The following is an 18,087-nucleotide window of genomic DNA, read 5'->3' as shown; positions in this document are numbered from 1 at the left end:
CTGTCATTGTGTTGGTTTAAAAACAGTCCCCACCTACCATTTGAGGAATGTCTGCCAGTTAATGAGTAAACCCTTTGTGGTGATGAGAGGTGGTGGCTAAAGCATATAGGTGAAGTTACTGATGAAATAATAGTGGTTTGGGATTGTTATGTGCTGCCACAGAGCTCACTCTTTGCCATTTAAAGTGTTGTATTTTCTTGGACTATTAAAAACTGAAATAAAAGCAAAATAATGTAAATATAACGCTGGCGGTGCATACAGCTGAATTATTCAAACATGGCAAGAAATAAGATAATTAAATGCAATGTTTTCAAGTCAACTATATGAAAGTCTTGCTTTTGCTGCTTTCTGTTCATGAATGAAGCTATTTAGGAAGTTACCATTTATCAGGGTTATCTGTCAATTCCTTGGATCCCTAAGAGCTGTTTCTCTCTCTCTCTCAAACACACACACACACACACACACACACACACACACACACACACACACACACACACACACACACACACGCACAAACGCACACACAGGTTTATGATAATGAGGAGCCTCGCAGGGGGAGCTGGAGCCATTTTCACCATTCAAGCGGAGTTACGCGGATCGAGCGGAGGTGCTTCTGCTGCTGCTGCTGCTGTTGTTGCCGGTGAGAGAGACTGAGTGTGTGTGATCCGCTCCGGACAAGGTGACTGCGGGTTTACCTCTTCAAACCAGCCGGAGTGACCGGGAGAGAAGTGCGCCCGCCGAGAGCATGGCTCTTCTGCAACAAAGGGAAACTCACAGGCGGAAAGTTTAACGGAATAGGGACCTGCGGAGATTCCCACCCGGAGACCCGGTTGAACACAAACTGAGGAGCGATGCACTTCGTTAAATGGGATTTGTTGTTGATTTTCTGGTGGTGTGAACTGGTTTCGCTGGCGCGCTCTTACACCGTTCACATCAGTGAGGATGCGGGGCCAGGGACGGTGGTGGCCGGCGCGGAGCGGCGCGCACGGTGCACTTTGGATCAGGTACTTGCTCCCAAATTCACGGAGCTGTTTCTGGGGACGGACGCAGCAGCAGCGGGCAGTGTGTTTGTTTCGGACTCGATAAAGTGCGCCTCGCTGCGCTCCAACCCCTTCACCGTGTACACCGTGGCCGACTGCACGGACTCCGGCTACAGGCACCTCCTCACCAGCCAGTACGACGTGCATGTCCACGGCAGGAACTGTTCAAACAAGCGCAAAAGAAAACCTCAGTGGGACATGGAGGTGCTCAGTGTGTTTAGCACCCACAGCCACCACCGCTCAGAGTGCCACCAAGCAGGCTCTGCTTTATTTGCAGTGGGGGGTCTGCTACCCGGAGCCCCGATCCGCTGCAAAGTCACCAACAGTCGGGACTTTTACTTCTCTGAGGGGGACTTGTTTGTGTCCGAGACGCTTTGCTGGAGGCAGGAGACCCTCCTGGAGCTGGACCTGCTCTGTGATGTGCTCACAGGAGAGGGACAGAGCGCTAAAGTCAACCCCATCTCTGTCCACTGGCGTGTGGGGCAGGGCCCCTTCAGGCAGGACCACTTAGGGAAGCTGTTGGAGAAGGCAGCTCGGTCTGATTCAGGGATTGTGAGCCGGAGGAGGAGAAGTCCCAACAGCAGCCCTCAGTTTCAACCTCCAATGTACCAAGTCTCTGTGGCAGAGAATCAGCCAGCTGGGACTTCGGTTGTTGTTTTGAAAGCAGTGGATGTGGATGAGGGGGAGGCGGGGAGGCTGGAGTATTTTTTAGAAGCTCTCTTTGATAGCCGCTCCAACAATCTCTTTGCAGTGGACCCGGCCAACGGTGTCGTTTCCACAGTAGAGGTGCTGGACCGGGAGACTAAAGACACCCATGTGTTCCGTGTGACCGCAGTCGACCATGGCACGCCCCGGCGTACGGCCATGGCCACCCTCACTGTCACGGTCAGAGACACCAACGATCATGGACCCGTGTTTGAGCAGCAGGACTACAAGGAAAGCATCAGGGAGAATCTAGAAATAGGCTATGAGGTGTTAACTGTGAGGGCCACAGACGGGGACGCACCTGTTAATGGTAACATCCTTTACCGCGTCATCAACAACAACGGGTCCAATGATGTGTTTGAAATTGATTCGAGGTCTGGTGTAATCCGCACCAGAGGGCTGGTAGACAGAGAGGTGGTGGAAGCCTATATGCTGCTAGTTGAGGCAAATGACCAAGGTCGTGACCCCGGGCCCCGCAGTGCCACAGCTACTGTTCACATTGTGGTTGAGGATGACAACGATAATGCTCCCCAGTTCAGTGAGAAGCGCTATGTGGTCCAGGTGCCAGAGGACATGACGCCTAACACAGAGATCCTGCAGGTCACCGCCACAGACCAGGACAGAGGGAGCAACGCCGTCGTTCACTTCAGCATCATGAGCGGAAACACCCGGGGACAGTTTTATATAGACGCTCAGACGGGTAACATGGACCTGGTGAGTCAGCTGGATTACGAGGCGAACAAAGAATACACCCTAAGAATCAGAGCTCAGGACGGAGGACGGCCCCCGCTCTCCAACATCAGTGGTCTGGTCACGGTGCAGGTGCTGGACGTTAATGACAACGCCCCAATTTTTGTCAGCACTCCATTCCAGGCCACCGTGCTGGAGAACGTGCCACTGGGCTACTCCATCATCCACATCCAAGCCGTGGACGCAGACTCTGGCGACAACTCCAGGCTGGAGTATCGCCTCACTGAAACCACGCCAAACTTCCCCTTCGCCATCAACAACAGCACGGGCTGGATTCTAGTGGCAGCCGAGCTGGACAGGGAGAGTGTTGATTTTTACAACTTTGGAGTGGAGGCCCGAGATCACGGCTACCCTGTCATGTCCTCCTCCGCCAGCATCAGCATGACTATTCTGGACGTCAACGACAACAACCCCGAGTTCACTCAGAAGGCGTATTACATGCGACTCAATGAGGATGCAGCGGTGGGGACCAGCGTGGTGACGGTGTCGGCTGTGGACCAGGACATCAACAGTGTGGTGACCTATCAGATATCCAGCGGAAACACCCGCAACAGATTCTCCATCACGAGTCAGAGCGGAGGGGGGCTCATCACACTGGCGCTGCCTTTGGACTACAAACTAGAACGCCAGTACGTCCTCACCATCACCGCTAACGATGGCACACGACTTGACACCGCTAAAGTGTTTGTCAACGTCACTGATGCCAACACACACCGGCCCGTGTTTCAGAGCTCACATTACACCGTCAACATCAACGAGGACAGGCCAGTCAGCACCACTGTTGTGGTCATAAGTGCCACGGATGAAGACACTGGCGAGAACGCACGCATCACCTACTACATGGATGACAGCATCCCTCAGTTTGACATTGACGCCGACACAGGAGCTGTCACCACACAGATGGAGCTGGACTATGAGGACCAGGTCTCCTATACGCTGGCCATCACTGCTCGGGACAACGGCATCCCACAGAAGTCTGATACCACCTACCTGGAGATACTGGTGAACGACGTCAACGACAACTCCCCCCGCTTCCTCAGAGACCACTACGTGGGCTCCGTCATGGAGGATGTGCCGGTGTTCACCAGCGTGGTCCAGGTCTCTGCCACTGATAGAGACTCTGGGCTCAACGGCCGCGTCTTCTACACCTTCCAGGGCGGTGAGGACGGCGACGGGGATTTCATAATTGAATCCACCTCTGGAATTGTCCGCACATTGCGCAGATTAGACAGAGAGAATGTGCCTGTTTACAGCCTGCAGGCGTTTGCTGTAGATAAAGGTGTTCCTGCTCTGAAAACACCAGTCAACATCCAAGTGACAATCCTGGATGTGAATGACAACCCCCCTGTGTTTGAGAAAGATGAGTTTGACATCATGGTGGAGGAGAACAGCCCCATAGGCGTTGTGGTTGCACACGTATTGGCCACAGATCCAGACGAAGGCAGCAATGCACAGATTATGTACCAGATAGTGGAGGGAAACATCCCAGAGGTGTTCCAGCTGGATATCTTCTCTGGAGAACTGACTGCATTAATAGACCTGGACTATGAGACATGGTCTGAGTATGTAATCGTGGTCCAGGCCACCTCCGCGCCTCTGGTCAGCCGCGCCACAGTCCACATCAAACTCGTGGACAAGAACGACAACGTTCCCATGCTGAAGAACTTCCAGATCATCTTCAACAACTACGTGACGGAAAAATCGAGCAGCTTCCCCACTGGAGTGATCGGACGCATCCCCGCACACGACCCCGACGTCTCGGACCAGCTCCACTACAGCTTTGAGGTGGGTAACGAGCTGAACTTGGTCCTGCTGAACCAAAGCACGGGGGAGATCCAGCTGAGCCCGGCCCTGGATAACAACCGGCCTCTGGAGGCCTCCATGAGGATCTCAGTGTCAGGTGAGACCGCTAGATAACTCTTTGTTATTGCTCCACCCAGTGAGTGACACATAATGCAGTGAGAGGAGAAGGTGTGTTCCTACTCTATTGCCATTAACATGTCCTGTCTCTTCATTTGCATTTTCGCTTCACTTCACCGGATAATGGAAGTGATGACGACTTAACTGTCTTTCTTGGCTTCAGTGGTCCAGAGTGATTTCCCTATAATAGAAATATTCATGAAGGAGGATTAATTTTCACTGCATATAGGATTTGTAAGCCACTCCACTCCCCCCCCTGTCAAAAAAAATCACTCGGAGCACAAATTCACAGAGATGTGTTTAAGCATTTAAAGTCTGTTAGGTGAATTCTGTCATTTGGTTGATGCAGGGGGGGGGGGGCTCTGTAATTTTTTGGACCCTCACTGAGGAGCTTTCTTGTTTACACAAGTCTGATTTAGCTTCGTCTATTGAGCAGATTTAAATAGCTGTTTGTCTGAGCATGTCTCTTATCCTGTGGGATCCACACTACAGTGGCAGACTGATAGTGTCCCATAATCGCCCATCATACCCCCTTGCTTTTTCACACATACAATGAAAGACCTAATTTAATAATGCTCTATTTCTGTCACTTGTTTAGAGGCAGAATAAAAAGTCCATGTTCTTTAAGTGTTGTATTGTTTGGCTGGCTTGTTTTTTCTTGTTCTAATTGGAAAGCAAGATAAATTGTCAGCTGTCAGTGTTCCCCGCTCGAATGTTGCTGAGGATTCTGGTTTTGAATGAGTATTTAAAGATAAGAGTTGGTTGTTTTTTGGTCCACTGTTTTGGGTAAACAAGCCTGGCTCTTCTTTTCTGTTCATCCTCAGTACTGGTGTTGTCTCTCCTAACCTGCAAGTCTTAAACTGCCTGCGTTCCTTCTACCTTTTAGTTTTACATGCCAGCACAAATTAGAGAGTTTTATTTTCCCTAAAAAATGTGACTGAACTTGAATTACACCCACTGAGAGTGTGTGTGTGTGTGTGTGTGTGTGGGGGGTGTGTGGGGTGTTGTTTTAGCCCTCTGTTGGAGTTTATTTGACGCAGTGTGAACCGCTGTAAATCTGCCTTCACTTTGACCTTGGCACAACCCGAGAGAGCGGGAAACAGAACCAGGGAACATTATTAAGAGGTTGGTTTAAGATGAAATCAGATACGAAAGGCGAGGATTAAGGCTGGTAGGAAGCTTAAGATTTCTTTGATTTTACTGAATGAGAGTGGAAGTGTTTTCGTATTTATTGATGAGTTGACACTAAATAGCAGATACTGTATGGATTGAGTGAGTAGTCGTTATAGTAGATTGGAGCTGAGCTTTGCCTCTCTGGAGAACAATAGTGGGTTGTCGATTCAGGGGCTACAGCTCATACCAGGCCGTGGTTGGGGGCAACAGCTGTGACTCCACCAAGGACCAATTAGAGGCCGTGTCTCCTCAGCGCGTCCAACACCTGCTGGGGTTTATGTGTCAGCACCCCTGCAGGAGACAGAAGGAGATGGAGGGAGGCAGGAGGACAGAGGGGGAAGGGGGTGGAGGGTGAGGTTTCAGTTGAGTAAACTGGAAGCATGTTGGAAAATACAGTCGTACTGTAACAGAGCAGGAAAGCCTGTAGACGGGCTGTTGGAGGAGGAGATGGTGAGGTTGATGAGCTCCCCCAATAGATGCTGCTGACCCCAATTTTCAAAGGCATTTTCCCTCCAGGGACCTCCCAAGTCTTCCTATTATCTTTCTCTTTATGCCGCCGTTTAAGAGGCCCCTTATGATGGACGATATTTGATGGGCTCTTTTGTATGTTGTTTGACTGTGATTAACATCGTTTCTGAGCACCGCTCTTGAAACTGAAATAGATGCAACGGTTCAAATGTAACTACACGTTGCTTCAGGTTTAAAGAGTGTCCAATGCAGTAGCTTTGGGAAGGTGACCTTTAAATAATCCACAGACTTGATGATCTTCTTAAAGTTGAATTCAGGAATATAATCCATTGTATTGCCCCAAGTCGTTGATTTACAGTAATTAGTTTTCAGATACAATAAGATCGATTTGGTTAAAAAGTTATTCAGTTTCACTAAAATTATTATACCTAAACATCGTAACTAAAGTAACTATATTGTTCATGATTTATTTTGTAAACATCAATACAAGGATGTAATGTGTTGTCCTATATTCATCGAAATACCTTATCAACATGTTCAACATATAATGCTTGATACTGTTGTCAAAACAACACAGACATTTAATATCCTGGGTAATCTCAATATGATAAATGCAAGTCGTATGATTTTAAATGTATTTAAATACAATAAAAAAACTATTTAAACTCCAAACTGGTTAAATAGTTTGACTAATCCTCTAAAACAGAATATTCCAGTTCAGATTGGCACTATAACCATTCAAAAACAATAAGCAGGAACTAAAAAAACACATCTGACAATCACATAACGCCGGATATCCTGCATATTTACTGTGTATTAGCCGTGGGCAATGCATAAATTAATGACTATAACTATTTAATGATGTTAAGGAGTCAGATTTCCAGCAGTAGTATGCCGATGTTGGGACTGCCTCCTTCTAAGTGTGATGAAGGAGAATGCTAAACTCATATTAGAGTGATGTGTGAATTAGTTTGTGTAATACTGAAACTGATTCCAGATGTTTGGGATCTGTTGAATTATAGCTCGCATTTCTCCCATGTTGACAACAAAACCACCATATGTGATGATAGTAAGAGAATTGTGGTCACACTGCAGAATTGAGAGGCTGGTTGTCGTCTGAAGGATTAGATTTGCTGCATCTGTATCCTGGGATCTGTCGGACCCCTGTTGACATACTCAGGAGCTGATCTACTGCTCCCAGGCAAGCGTGAGCCTGCATTAATAAGTGTTTGCATTTGATGGCAAAGAATTTCCCCCCGCCCTGCTTTCCATTCATCCCTAAAGCCTTGTTAATTTCCGTATAGAAACTATAGCTAATCCTTCATTATCCTTCATTTTGAACATGTTATGCTTTTTAATTTGAATATGAGGTCAATTTATTGTCTTTTGTAGTTTTGTCATTATTATGGTGATGTGTCAGTTCCTGTTTGCATTATACAGTGACTGTAGGAGCGATACACTGAAATTTGAGCCTCCTGGGTGGAAAATATAGAAATGTATACATTATCATTACTATGTCACGAGTACACTTTGTCCTTGTTTTAATCAAATTCTGAATCCAAGCCAATACCGTGCCCTGCATGCTTACTTTGCAAACACCAATGCAGAGATTTAGCAGACAAACACGCCTCCAGAACTAATGATGGCAGTTTGATTCAGCTCACATCACACTGCAGGTTGTACAGACGCTCAAATTACATGGTGGACAGGAGGTATTTTCTCGCTCTGGTCACAGTGAGGAGGGGAGAGAGACCCTTTAAAGTTTCAAGTGTGTGCGTGTAAAGTGGCTGTCGACGCTCCAAGGTTAAACCACTTTGTTGTCAAACTTGCCTGAGCCAAACTTGCCTGAGCCAAACTTGTTGGCGTTCATCCCAACTAACTGGAGCGAACAATGAATATGATTATCAAGTTTTTGTTTCTCAAAGATCATTTGGTGTTTTCAAAAAATATTTAGATGCTCAGTTTTTTCACCAATGAGATACAGTATAGATGCCAGTATTCTTTGTGGTTGAATGGGTTTTTATATTTTATTAGACCCCCTTTGCCATCCTTGCATACGATTATGCTACAAGACTGGAATTTTATTGGAGACTCTGTTTAAGTATAAGAGCCAAGACATTCACAGCCAGCGTAATTTCATTATAATCCATTAAACCTTTAGGCCGTCTGTGGAGGGACTTTCTCAGGGGCTTGTTTTCTGTAACACTAGCCCTTCAAGCTGCACAAATCTGGTGTGTGTGTGTGTGTGTGTGTGTGTGTGTGTGTGTGTGTGTGTGTGTGTGTGTGTGTGTGTGTGTGTGTGTGTGTGTGTGTGTGTGTGTGTGTGTGTGTGTGTGTGTGTGTGTGTGTGTGTGTGTGTGTGTGTGTGTGTGTGTGTGTGTGCGTGTGTGTGTGTGTCTTCCAACAGCTGGACCTATCTGATTGCTTTTCTCCTCGCCATCATATAATTATTTCACCCAAGCGGAGCGCACCTTGGATTTGTGTGTTCTTAATGGTTGATGAATTTCCTGTTTGCCTCATGGTTGATTCACAGGATTCAGAGTCGCAGCTTGCAGACGCTCGCCCGTGTTCAGTGCAACCGGAGTCATCCGTAATGCGCTCTTTTCATTCTTCGTGTGCCTCCCAGGATGGCGTTAGTCACACTTGCAGCCTTGCTTGGAATGTTTGTAGCATTGTTTCTCTTCTCTTTCCTCCCTTAAATGTCACCTATCACCTTGATCCTGTTTCTCCTTCCCTCTTTTTGTCTGCCTGTCACCATTCCCCATTTTTCTCCTATCTACCCGGGTCTATAGCTCTCACCCCTGCAACCTCCAAGGTTCCCTCCCATCATTTCATGATCCTCCACCCTCCCTCTTTACCCCTCTCTCTCTCTCTCTCTCTGTCTCTCCCTCCTTTGACTGTTGTCCCCCCCTCTCCCCTGTGAAAGGAAGAATGCCTAAGAGAAATGCTTTGTTAAGCACCCAGTTGTCATGGTGAACCTAGCAATGCCTGAGAAATTCCTTGTGGGTGGGGACGAGGGGTAAGGTCCCTTTTGTGAAGTGAAGATGGGGGGAGGGGAGGCACATAAAGTTCTAAAGAGCGACTGTCCCCCTCTCCCTCTTTCCAGTGAAGCATGTAAGGCTTTCTCTGGACCTGTAATGCTCCGGGACACACTGACCTGTCCTGCCGGCTGCTTTCACTCTGCAAGCGTTTTTACAGGACATGCAGCAGGTCAGCCGACACCTGACCGCACATAGAAACTTTCCATATGCAGGATAAAGTCTAGTCTTGCATGTGACAGATGCCAGAGGCCCCTTGTTTTGAAGGCTCCCAAGAGTTGAAAGCTCTCGGTGATATGATAGTGTCGTCTTTAAGCTCTTTGATTTGTGACACAGATGTGCTCAGAGGGTATCCGATTTCTCTCTGCCGCCTTGTTCCTCAGCAGCAGAACATCCTCCTGTGGGCCTCTACGCTTGGTCGCGTTGAAGTCCGGAGGAGCTGAGGTGGGGTGCGGGTGATAAGGGGGGAGGATGACATCATCTAAAACGTTAGGAGGGGAAATCGTGTTTGGGATTAGGGTTGGTGCATCGCTGGGGTGAGGCCATGTGGTGCTTGCATATATCTCAGCGTTGTCCTGCATTGTCCTGGCTATCCCAGCAGACAATGGGAGTGGGCTTCGTCTGGATGCACCCACCACCCCCACCCCCCGTCTTTGTGTCCACTTGTTTTTCCCCGGTGCTTCTGTCTTCATGACAGTTTCACCGGACCTGCTATTCATCCGTGAACTATCCTACTTACTGTACAATCTCATGCAGGCCTCTTTTAAAGTCCTCCCTTCAGTGAGTCACTAAATGACAACATGATGATGATGATGGAGCTCTAGTACAGTGATTCCCAACCAGGTGTTCTTAGACCTCAGGGGGTACATGGAAATATTGTGGAGCAGCCCTAACTAATTTGAAAAAGTAAAGAAATTATGCTTTGACTAAAGAAATAAACACATACATTGAGTCTGCTGTAACTCCTGAAACACTTGTTTTTGCGATTGAGAGTTTGAAGAGAAAGCAAGAAGAGAAAACTAGATAGTTAGATAAAAGTATCGGCTAAATGGATAAATGGTTGAAAAACTATGGACATGGTTGAAGTATCGGCTCCAAATGCAGTGTGAATGCAAAGAGTAACAAACCGACCTAAAGACGGACAGTAAATTGCAGAAGAAAAATCTTAAAAATATCCACTTTTATATTAAGTAATGATGTTTAATAACCTCCAGCTTAAAGGAATACTTTTGGTCCCCAAACTTTGTCGATAACTCACCCAGTTTTTCCAGGAATTCTTGAAGAAAATGTAGTTTCCATCTCATGCCACCACGGTGAATGAAGAATCCAAAAAACTAGAAATGTCTTTATGAGTTGACGTTAATGTGGGTTGCTTTTAACAACAGCATAACTTTATTAAAATTTGTTTACAAACTCACACAACTCGTGCAATATAATCCAAGTCTCAAGTCGCATCTCACTACTTCTTAAACAGAGGCAATAAACCTTACTACTAAAAATCTTTGCTGTGAAAAATGGCCCCCGTTCACTTCAATTCATTAAGACTTTTCTCCTTTTTATGGATTCTTCGTTCACCGCGGAGGCACGCAAGAATTCAATGTAAAACAGGGTGACTAATTGATTTTTAAAAAAGTATCATTTATGGATGAAGTATTACTTTAAAGAGTTAGAGTGTGATTAACCACTTTTGCAACATGACGTTTGCCGTTGTTGAAGGCATCACTACAGTACATGCTTCTCACAATGTGAATGGGACGGAACTTTAACAGGCCGTTACCTTTACGCTACATTGCACTCATTTAGCACTGAGATTTCACAGTGACCTGGTTCCATGTGCAGACTGTCAACATTAGGCTGTTAGACAGGAGGAAAGAGGTGTGACTGGTAGAGGTGGTGAACCACGACGTGCAGGAGTTTGAGATGTTTCATCGACGTCTGATTTTATATTAATACTGACAGGAAGGCGTCAGGCTAACCAAACAAATGGTTTCGTCGTCAACAGTGGTGTGATTGTGCTTTCACTGTTTGGTGGCACTCAATGATTGAGAGCGACTATTTATACTATTCACTAAGATGAGGTGGATCCTGTTTTATTATTTTTAACTTTCATCACTTCTGTTTTTATTGTCTTTCCAAAAATAACTTACTTGTGACCGTGTTCAAACATTAAACTGTCAGGATTAGTTAAAATGATTGCCCTTGAAGGTTTTTTTTAGGCACTGGTTTCAAACCTGGAATATGACTTTGAGTTATAGCCTTCTGTTTTAAAGCTTCTTAATAAATCACAATGTCATTATTGTGCTGCTGGTTGCTAAGTATCCAATATCTATCAAATGACTATTGGTATGTTTGGATAACGGCCTCATGCTTGGTCACATCTCTGCATGCTAATGTCTCTTTACTATTGCGCTGACAGCAGTTTTTCCTTTGATATGCAAATGATCCTATTGGAGGAGTTCAGGTCCTTTTCTGTGGCTCTAAAGCTCCTTCAATATAGTGGAAGAATCTGAGGAATGTCCTCTTCTTGTGGTTTTCCGATACAGCAGAAAAATGTCATCAGGGGATGCTGTGGTGGGATCCGCAAATGAGTACGAATGGCCTCTCTCCGACGTAGTCAGCTTTCCTCCTGAATGGAGGAATCAGGGATTGTGGGTTTGCTCTGACTGCCCTGGATTTAAATCCTTGGGTTGACATTGAGCTACAGCAGCATTTTTCACTATTGACTTCACAGGCACTGTAAAGAATTAGGTGTTGCTGTGTTGTGGTTATCATTAAAGCTGATCTTTGTTCTTTTTGCTAACTACTAAAGCCTAATTGCTCTGCAGAAAAGATAAAACAGCAAGCACTGTTTGATTTATTCAATTATTACTTCAAAAACAAGGTCAGAGATGTATGAATATTTATTTAACCCTTTTTATTCTTAATTTGTGAAACAAATGAACACACACAAACATACACATACTTGCCGTAGTAGAAGAGCACATTGTGACGCTCTGTGTAATTTGTGTGTTGATGTAACATCATTCAGATACAGATAACAGCAGATCTGCTGCGTGGGAGTTCGAGCATGCTGTCTATTCCCTCCTTGTGAGATTTGCAAGTTCTGTTTTACGCGAGCTGTTAGTGTTAAGACGTGTTTAATTTGGTGTTACTGCTTTTTCCCAACAATTAAACCAACGACACAGTTCTCAAACTGCTAGCGGTGAGGAGCTTTATCCCGAATATACCACATATCCGTTGCAGTTTGAATTCATTGTGCTCTGAATTTTCCCCAAGCATGAGTTGTTGAAGAATGTTTTTGGTGATTAGAAAATATTTAACATTGTCTCAGCCCTCATGGCATGTTTTACCCTCTGGGCTACTAATTTTGTAACAGCCTTGGCTTCTAAAACGAGACAGTATAGTGTTTAAATTAGAGTGGATAATAGTAGATGGTAAATATTGTTGTGTATTGTAAAGAAGCAGTGAATAAAAAAAAAAGTTTTTCAAGTTTAAATCTTATATCACTGTTTTAAACAAATTAAACAGTTAAAGCCCGGCTCAAAGTCTGCAACAAAAATGGTAGACCAGATAAGTATAAAGTAAATAATATGCCTCATTCCATTTACCTCGTAAATCTGAAGTCTGTGCTGGGAATTACTTCACACCAGAGTTGACTGTTTCTGGTAAACATTGCATAGTATAAAACCTAATGGGTTTTTTCTCCTTCCACGTTAGCCATTGTTAACCATACGGTTGACGCTGGTAGTTTGGCGCAAACTTGGACAGCTGATTTAATTTGACACAAGACTGAAAGAAACGCTAATACTGTTTTTTTTTTTTACTGTTGACGCACAGAGCAGCCATCTTGGATTTTGGGGTAGGAGTTTGTTGGGTTCGTCTGACTTTCCGAAACAGAAATCCAACTTCCGGCGGTATTCCAGTTGAAATTTCCATCTCTAAATGGAGCGCAGCAAAAGTCTCTTCCTGTTAAACATCAGAATATTTTTAATGACTCATCTTGAACTCTTGCGTTTAAAGATAAATGTATCCAATAAAAACTGATGACCAGTTAACCCTGACCATTACTTTGTGGTTCTGAATAGTTTCAAGTTTGGATGATGGCTACTAAATAATTATTCTAAGTGCTTAGGAGGGCTTTGCTGGGGGAATTTGGACTCATAACCTGAGTGTTTTTTAAATAAATCAACAGGAAAGCATGTTGTAGTGATTGAGCCTTGGTCTTGATTTCTTATGGTGATGTGTGCTGCTGTCGGTTGGAGGCCTGACGGGAGTCGTTGGAGTGTTTTATTCAGAGCGTGATGCTGATGGTGGTGGTGGGGTGTCAGCGTCGACCGTTGCTTGTCTAGTGGGGGTCAGGAAGAGAGGGGGAGGGGTCGGAGGGGGTATCGGGGTAATGAGATGAAAACCTGTCCCTTTGCTCTACTCGGCCTCCCTCCCCCCCAAACCAGTCATCAGTCTCCTTTCAGGCAGCAGTTGAGTGTGTTTCACCTTTCAGCGCTGGTTAATTCAAGCCGGCCGTCCCCCCTGGGCCACATTTTACGGCTTCCCTTTTGATCACCAGGACTTGGGATTCCAGCTTTTAAATTAAATCGACACCAAACAGAGTGCACTCAGTTTTAATGAAGAAGGCATCTGATAAGATCTACAATATATGAGACTGTTTTAAACACTGAGCCACAGAGCTCCGACATCATGCTAAACTTCTGCTCTTAAACCCACATCAGCTCTCATTAGTGTCTGATTTTTTTCTCTTCATCCTCTACTGGAGTGTTAATTCAACCTCAGCTGGTCGACTGGTGATGAGGATTAAACATGCCGTCCCGCTGGGTGCTTTTTGTTCCTGTAAGTCCACAATCAGGTGGAACAAAATCTTGAAGTTAATTCACATGAAAACGCAAAGAAGCAAAGAAAAAACCCTTTAAAAATGACTTTGGTTATATTAGTCTTTTGTAATTTTTTTTGGCTTTTTTTTTTTCAATGAACTTTCATAGAAATAGTTTGGATTTCACAAACATTACAGAAGCTACACTTTTCTTTTGTTTAAGTTGGTGTGTGTTTGAACAGATGTGGCTCCAGTTGTCTTCTGTAGTCTTAAACTAGTGTTTGAGCCTCGTCTCATTTCACTCTTGACCAGATTTACAGTTCAGTTGACGGGTCCCAGCACCTGTAAGGTTTAATCTCAAACTGGCCATAAACGTGTCAAGGTAACTACATAACTGAGCTGCTGAATGTGGAACGCTTCAGAAAGAAATGTGATACATTACTCAGAGTCTCAGACACAAACAGCAGCAAAGCACCAGTAATTGAGGTGTGTGGTTCTCAGGCTGATCCAGGGGCAGAGTATTTAATAGTAATTAAATTAAACTGTGTCCTGTTGTCGTCCCCACAGGGACGTACTCTCAGGTCACGACTCTCTGGTTTGTTTGGTTGGTGTGTGTGTGTGATGTGGATGTGTTGTGTCTCTGTGACCTTGTGTGGAAAAGGTTGTGTGGTGTTTGTCAGCAATATGCAAACATGATACCTTTGACAGTAGCTTCAGACTGTAGTTGCTCGTTAACATTGTTTCTTTCTGTTAATAACTACTGCAGGGACGGCTGTTCTTCCAGTTATAAAAAGCATACAGTGTTACAGAATAAGGTCCTTTTAGCTAACTTTCCTCATTTGATTTCCATATTTGAAAGGACGTGTCGTTCTCCTGATGTGCAAACAACAGAAATAAAGCAATTATTTTATTTGCATTCACTTTCAATACATATTTATTGTCTGCAATTGTCATTGCGATACTAATTTCTTATTATTCTGTTTTAATTATATGTTCCCTGTCAACCGGCAGCAGTTTCCTGTGCATATCCTGTGTTACTGTGCACCTGCAGACAGACTTACTTGTAGATATTGACCCCTGCCAGAGGCTTATAGTTGTCAGACTGATAGTTGATGGGTTTCAATATTGCTGTACAGACAAGTTTCTTAAGTACCATAATTGCCTCTAGAGCACCTGTTCCTTTCACCTCACACAGCAGCCTCCTTCAACTCTTAATATATCACTCTGCATTACAATATTATTTATTTCATGTTAACTTGTACTAGAAATATAAAGGATTTTACACAAACAACAAATAGGAACTTTTAAAGAAAATTAATGTGCATATGTTTTTGCATATTCGTAAGTAAAATCTAAGGATTTTTTAAAGGAGGAACATTACGGCAGATGAAGGGTAAAATACTGCCTCTGATTGGCTCTGAGCAAAATCAATCATGTGATCACTTGAGAGCTGCTCTTGAAGGTTACTCTTACTCGTCACTGTGAGTAGGAGTATGTCGCTTTATAAATGCATCTATTCTTCACTGTCAGCAAATCGTATTTTCCCCCTTCGTCTTCTTAGAGCTTTTTAAATGTAGCTTCTAGCAGTTTGAGCCCCGATCTCACTGAATCCCTCCTGAAACAAACAACCACACAGGAAGTAACACTCTGCATTCCCATTCTGAATCATAAACTCATTAAAAGCTTGCAAGTGCACAGCGGCTCTCTGGTTGGAGCTTTAAAGGCTGTGAACTGCAAAGACATCCACAGGCCTTATCCCTCCAAGTGATTTTTAATTTATGATCTCCCTATTGATGGAAATGGGACCCCGGCTTTGCGCTCTTTGATGTAGTGAGTACTCGGTGCGTGCTGCACATACTGTAGTGTACTGACGCTGAACAACTAAGACAAGCTCTGCTCAACCTCATTACCTTCTTACCCGGAGGTTTCCCCCCATCATGACACACTTCTGCAGAGAAACACGCAGCCGCCTCTCGGGGAGTATCGGCCGCTCCGGATCATAGAATTAACGGTGTTTTGTTTGATTGTGGCGTTCCTTACGTGGAACCGTTAGACATGTGATGAATGGCTGCTTGAGAGAGCTGCTTGAGTGCGATTATTTATCCTCTCTCCACTGTCATGATGATTAATAGTATTTTTATAGTGTCTGTAATGTGTTCCCCCTCCCCACAATAACTGGAAGGTGTTTTCATTGGCTCTGTGTTTAACCTGCACATCAGGAGGCGGAGCAGCCAGGTTTTGAGGTCTTGTGTTTGTGAGCAGCTGCCCTGTTGAAGGAAATAGTTGTAAGATAAAAGTCTATTTATGATTAGTTTGTTGCATTGCTTGTTTACGTTACAACTCGTAAACCGGCTGTCATGGATTAGATTTTCTGCTGTTTTCCAACCACTTTCTCTGTCATTTGAATGCAGCTTTCCGATTATAGTTGATGACGACCACTTCAATGCTCCAGTAGATTTTAGTCTCTGTGAGGCAGGCAGCAGAAGGCAGCATAAACCTGCATTGATGCTGTGTTCAGTTCTCTGCAGGCTTATCTTAAGAGGAGGTGCAGGTTCAGCCCACTAACCTTCAGTCCTCTGAAGGTGAAGCTGCATCCTTTGGTTGCTCCATCCTGGATCGGGACACAGTTAATGAGGCCACACAGTTGTGGTTTTCAGTTCAGACCCCTCAGTCTCTTTCCTGTCTTGTTGTCTCCATCTTTCTTTAATTTTCTTCTCTATACACGAACAAAAAGCAAAAATCCCAATATAATCTAAAAACAGAGAGAGAAGAGCATAAATAACCTGTGAACTGTCACAGGCAAAGCTCTGAGGGTCAGGGTTTCTGTCTGTCTGTACTGGGTGATGTCTCTGTCCTCAGTGATTTGGTCACGCAGTCCTTTCTGATCTTTGTCCACAATGACTTTGTTGACATTTTCTGGGATTCAACTGGGGGATCCGATGGTAACATTGTGGTCTAATTAGGCCAGTCTCCCTGATTAGTTCTCTCTCTCTCTGTCTCTCTCAGCAGTTTATTAACACCAGTCACTAAGACCCCTAGTAGGTTTTAAACAGGAATCAATACATCCTGGTTTAACTAACTGTTTTTATAGCAATCAATTCATCCCTACGGCTCTCTGGGTTTGTATTATTGTCAGTAAAATATTTGTTCATAATTCTCTTGGCGGTTGAAACTGGGTTTCATTAATATTTCAGAGATAAAAAGCTGAACACCTCCCCTTGTCAACCCCCTGGCTGATAATTTATGTTCTCTGTGTGGAGCCTCAACCGGCAGTCAAACATGGCTTTTGTGTTTCTCCGAGTTGAGAGATTCTTTTTTTTTTTCTCTGTAAATCATAATGACTCAGCTTGTTTACAGGCCTCAGTTTGTTATCACAGAGGTCTTGAAGGATTTCTTGGCTCTGCATCAGCATGATTTCATATGAGGAAAATGAACCTTCAGAGCATGCTGAAGCACAAAAGCACAAAACTCACTAAAATCAGTGAGCTTTGAGCTTTTTCAATGAGTGATCCCAGTCTTTAATACAGACTTAGCTGTTTAAATTTTAACGTCATGAAACTTGTTTCAACTTCGGTGATGACTAAACCTCCACGGCTGCAATGTACAGTCTCTTCTGTATTGACGTATGGATCATCGCCACCACCCACCCACACACAAACACACACCCACAAACACACACACACGCACACAGATACAATGCCGTACACAGTCTTGGCAGTTCTGCAGCCACACTGTGTGTTTAATCTTTTCCCTGGCGCCACTTCCTAGCTGAGAGCATTCCTGGCACCCAGAGGCCCGGAGGGGGTCGAGCTCTGGGCTGAGAGTAGTGTCACACTTCAGAACTGGCACCTTGTCTCGTCACCAACTAAGCATCCCCCTCTTCCTCCTTTTTGGCCCAAAACGCTCCGCTTACCCTCCGTTCCTGAGCGGAGGATCCTTCCGTGGAGAATGACCTCTTTGAAGGATGGTCTGGTTCTTTTCAGACGAGATTCTCCTCGCGCTCAGTTTCCCAGCGCTGCATCTACGTCTGGAGCTCTGCCCGAGCTTCAGACCAAGAATTCGTATTGGCAGAGGAGATAATTAAGGCGATGTCTGTCCTTATACTTGGCCTAACCTTTAAGAGCCCCCGTTCTCTGAGAGCTGTGTGTTTTCTGGCTACTGTTGCTGC

At 44.8% G+C, this 18,087-nt stretch overlaps 1 protein-coding gene across 1 annotated transcript in view; it reads left to right on the top strand.

Annotated features, from left to right (window-relative positions):
• Nucleotides 1–851: 851 nt before the first annotated feature.
• Nucleotides 852–18,087, top strand: part of celsr2 (cadherin, EGF LAG seven-pass G-type receptor 2) — a 61,645-nt gene continuing 44,409 nt past the window's right edge. Inside the window, exon 1 of the mRNA XM_054616477.1 lies at nt 852–4,395. Within this exon, the coding sequence (XP_054472452.1) occupies nt 852–4,395 (3,544 nt within the window). The remainder of the gene's footprint in view (nt 4,396–18,087) is intronic.

This window comes from Anoplopoma fimbria, chromosome 17 (assembly GCF_027596085.1).
Source record: "Anoplopoma fimbria isolate UVic2021 breed Golden Eagle Sablefish chromosome 17, Afim_UVic_2022, whole genome shotgun sequence".
NCBI lineage: Eukaryota > Metazoa > Chordata > Actinopteri > Perciformes > Anoplopomatidae > Anoplopoma > Anoplopoma fimbria.
Note: the sequence above shows the minus strand (reverse complement) of the source record. Positions and strands in the feature narration are given on the sequence as shown.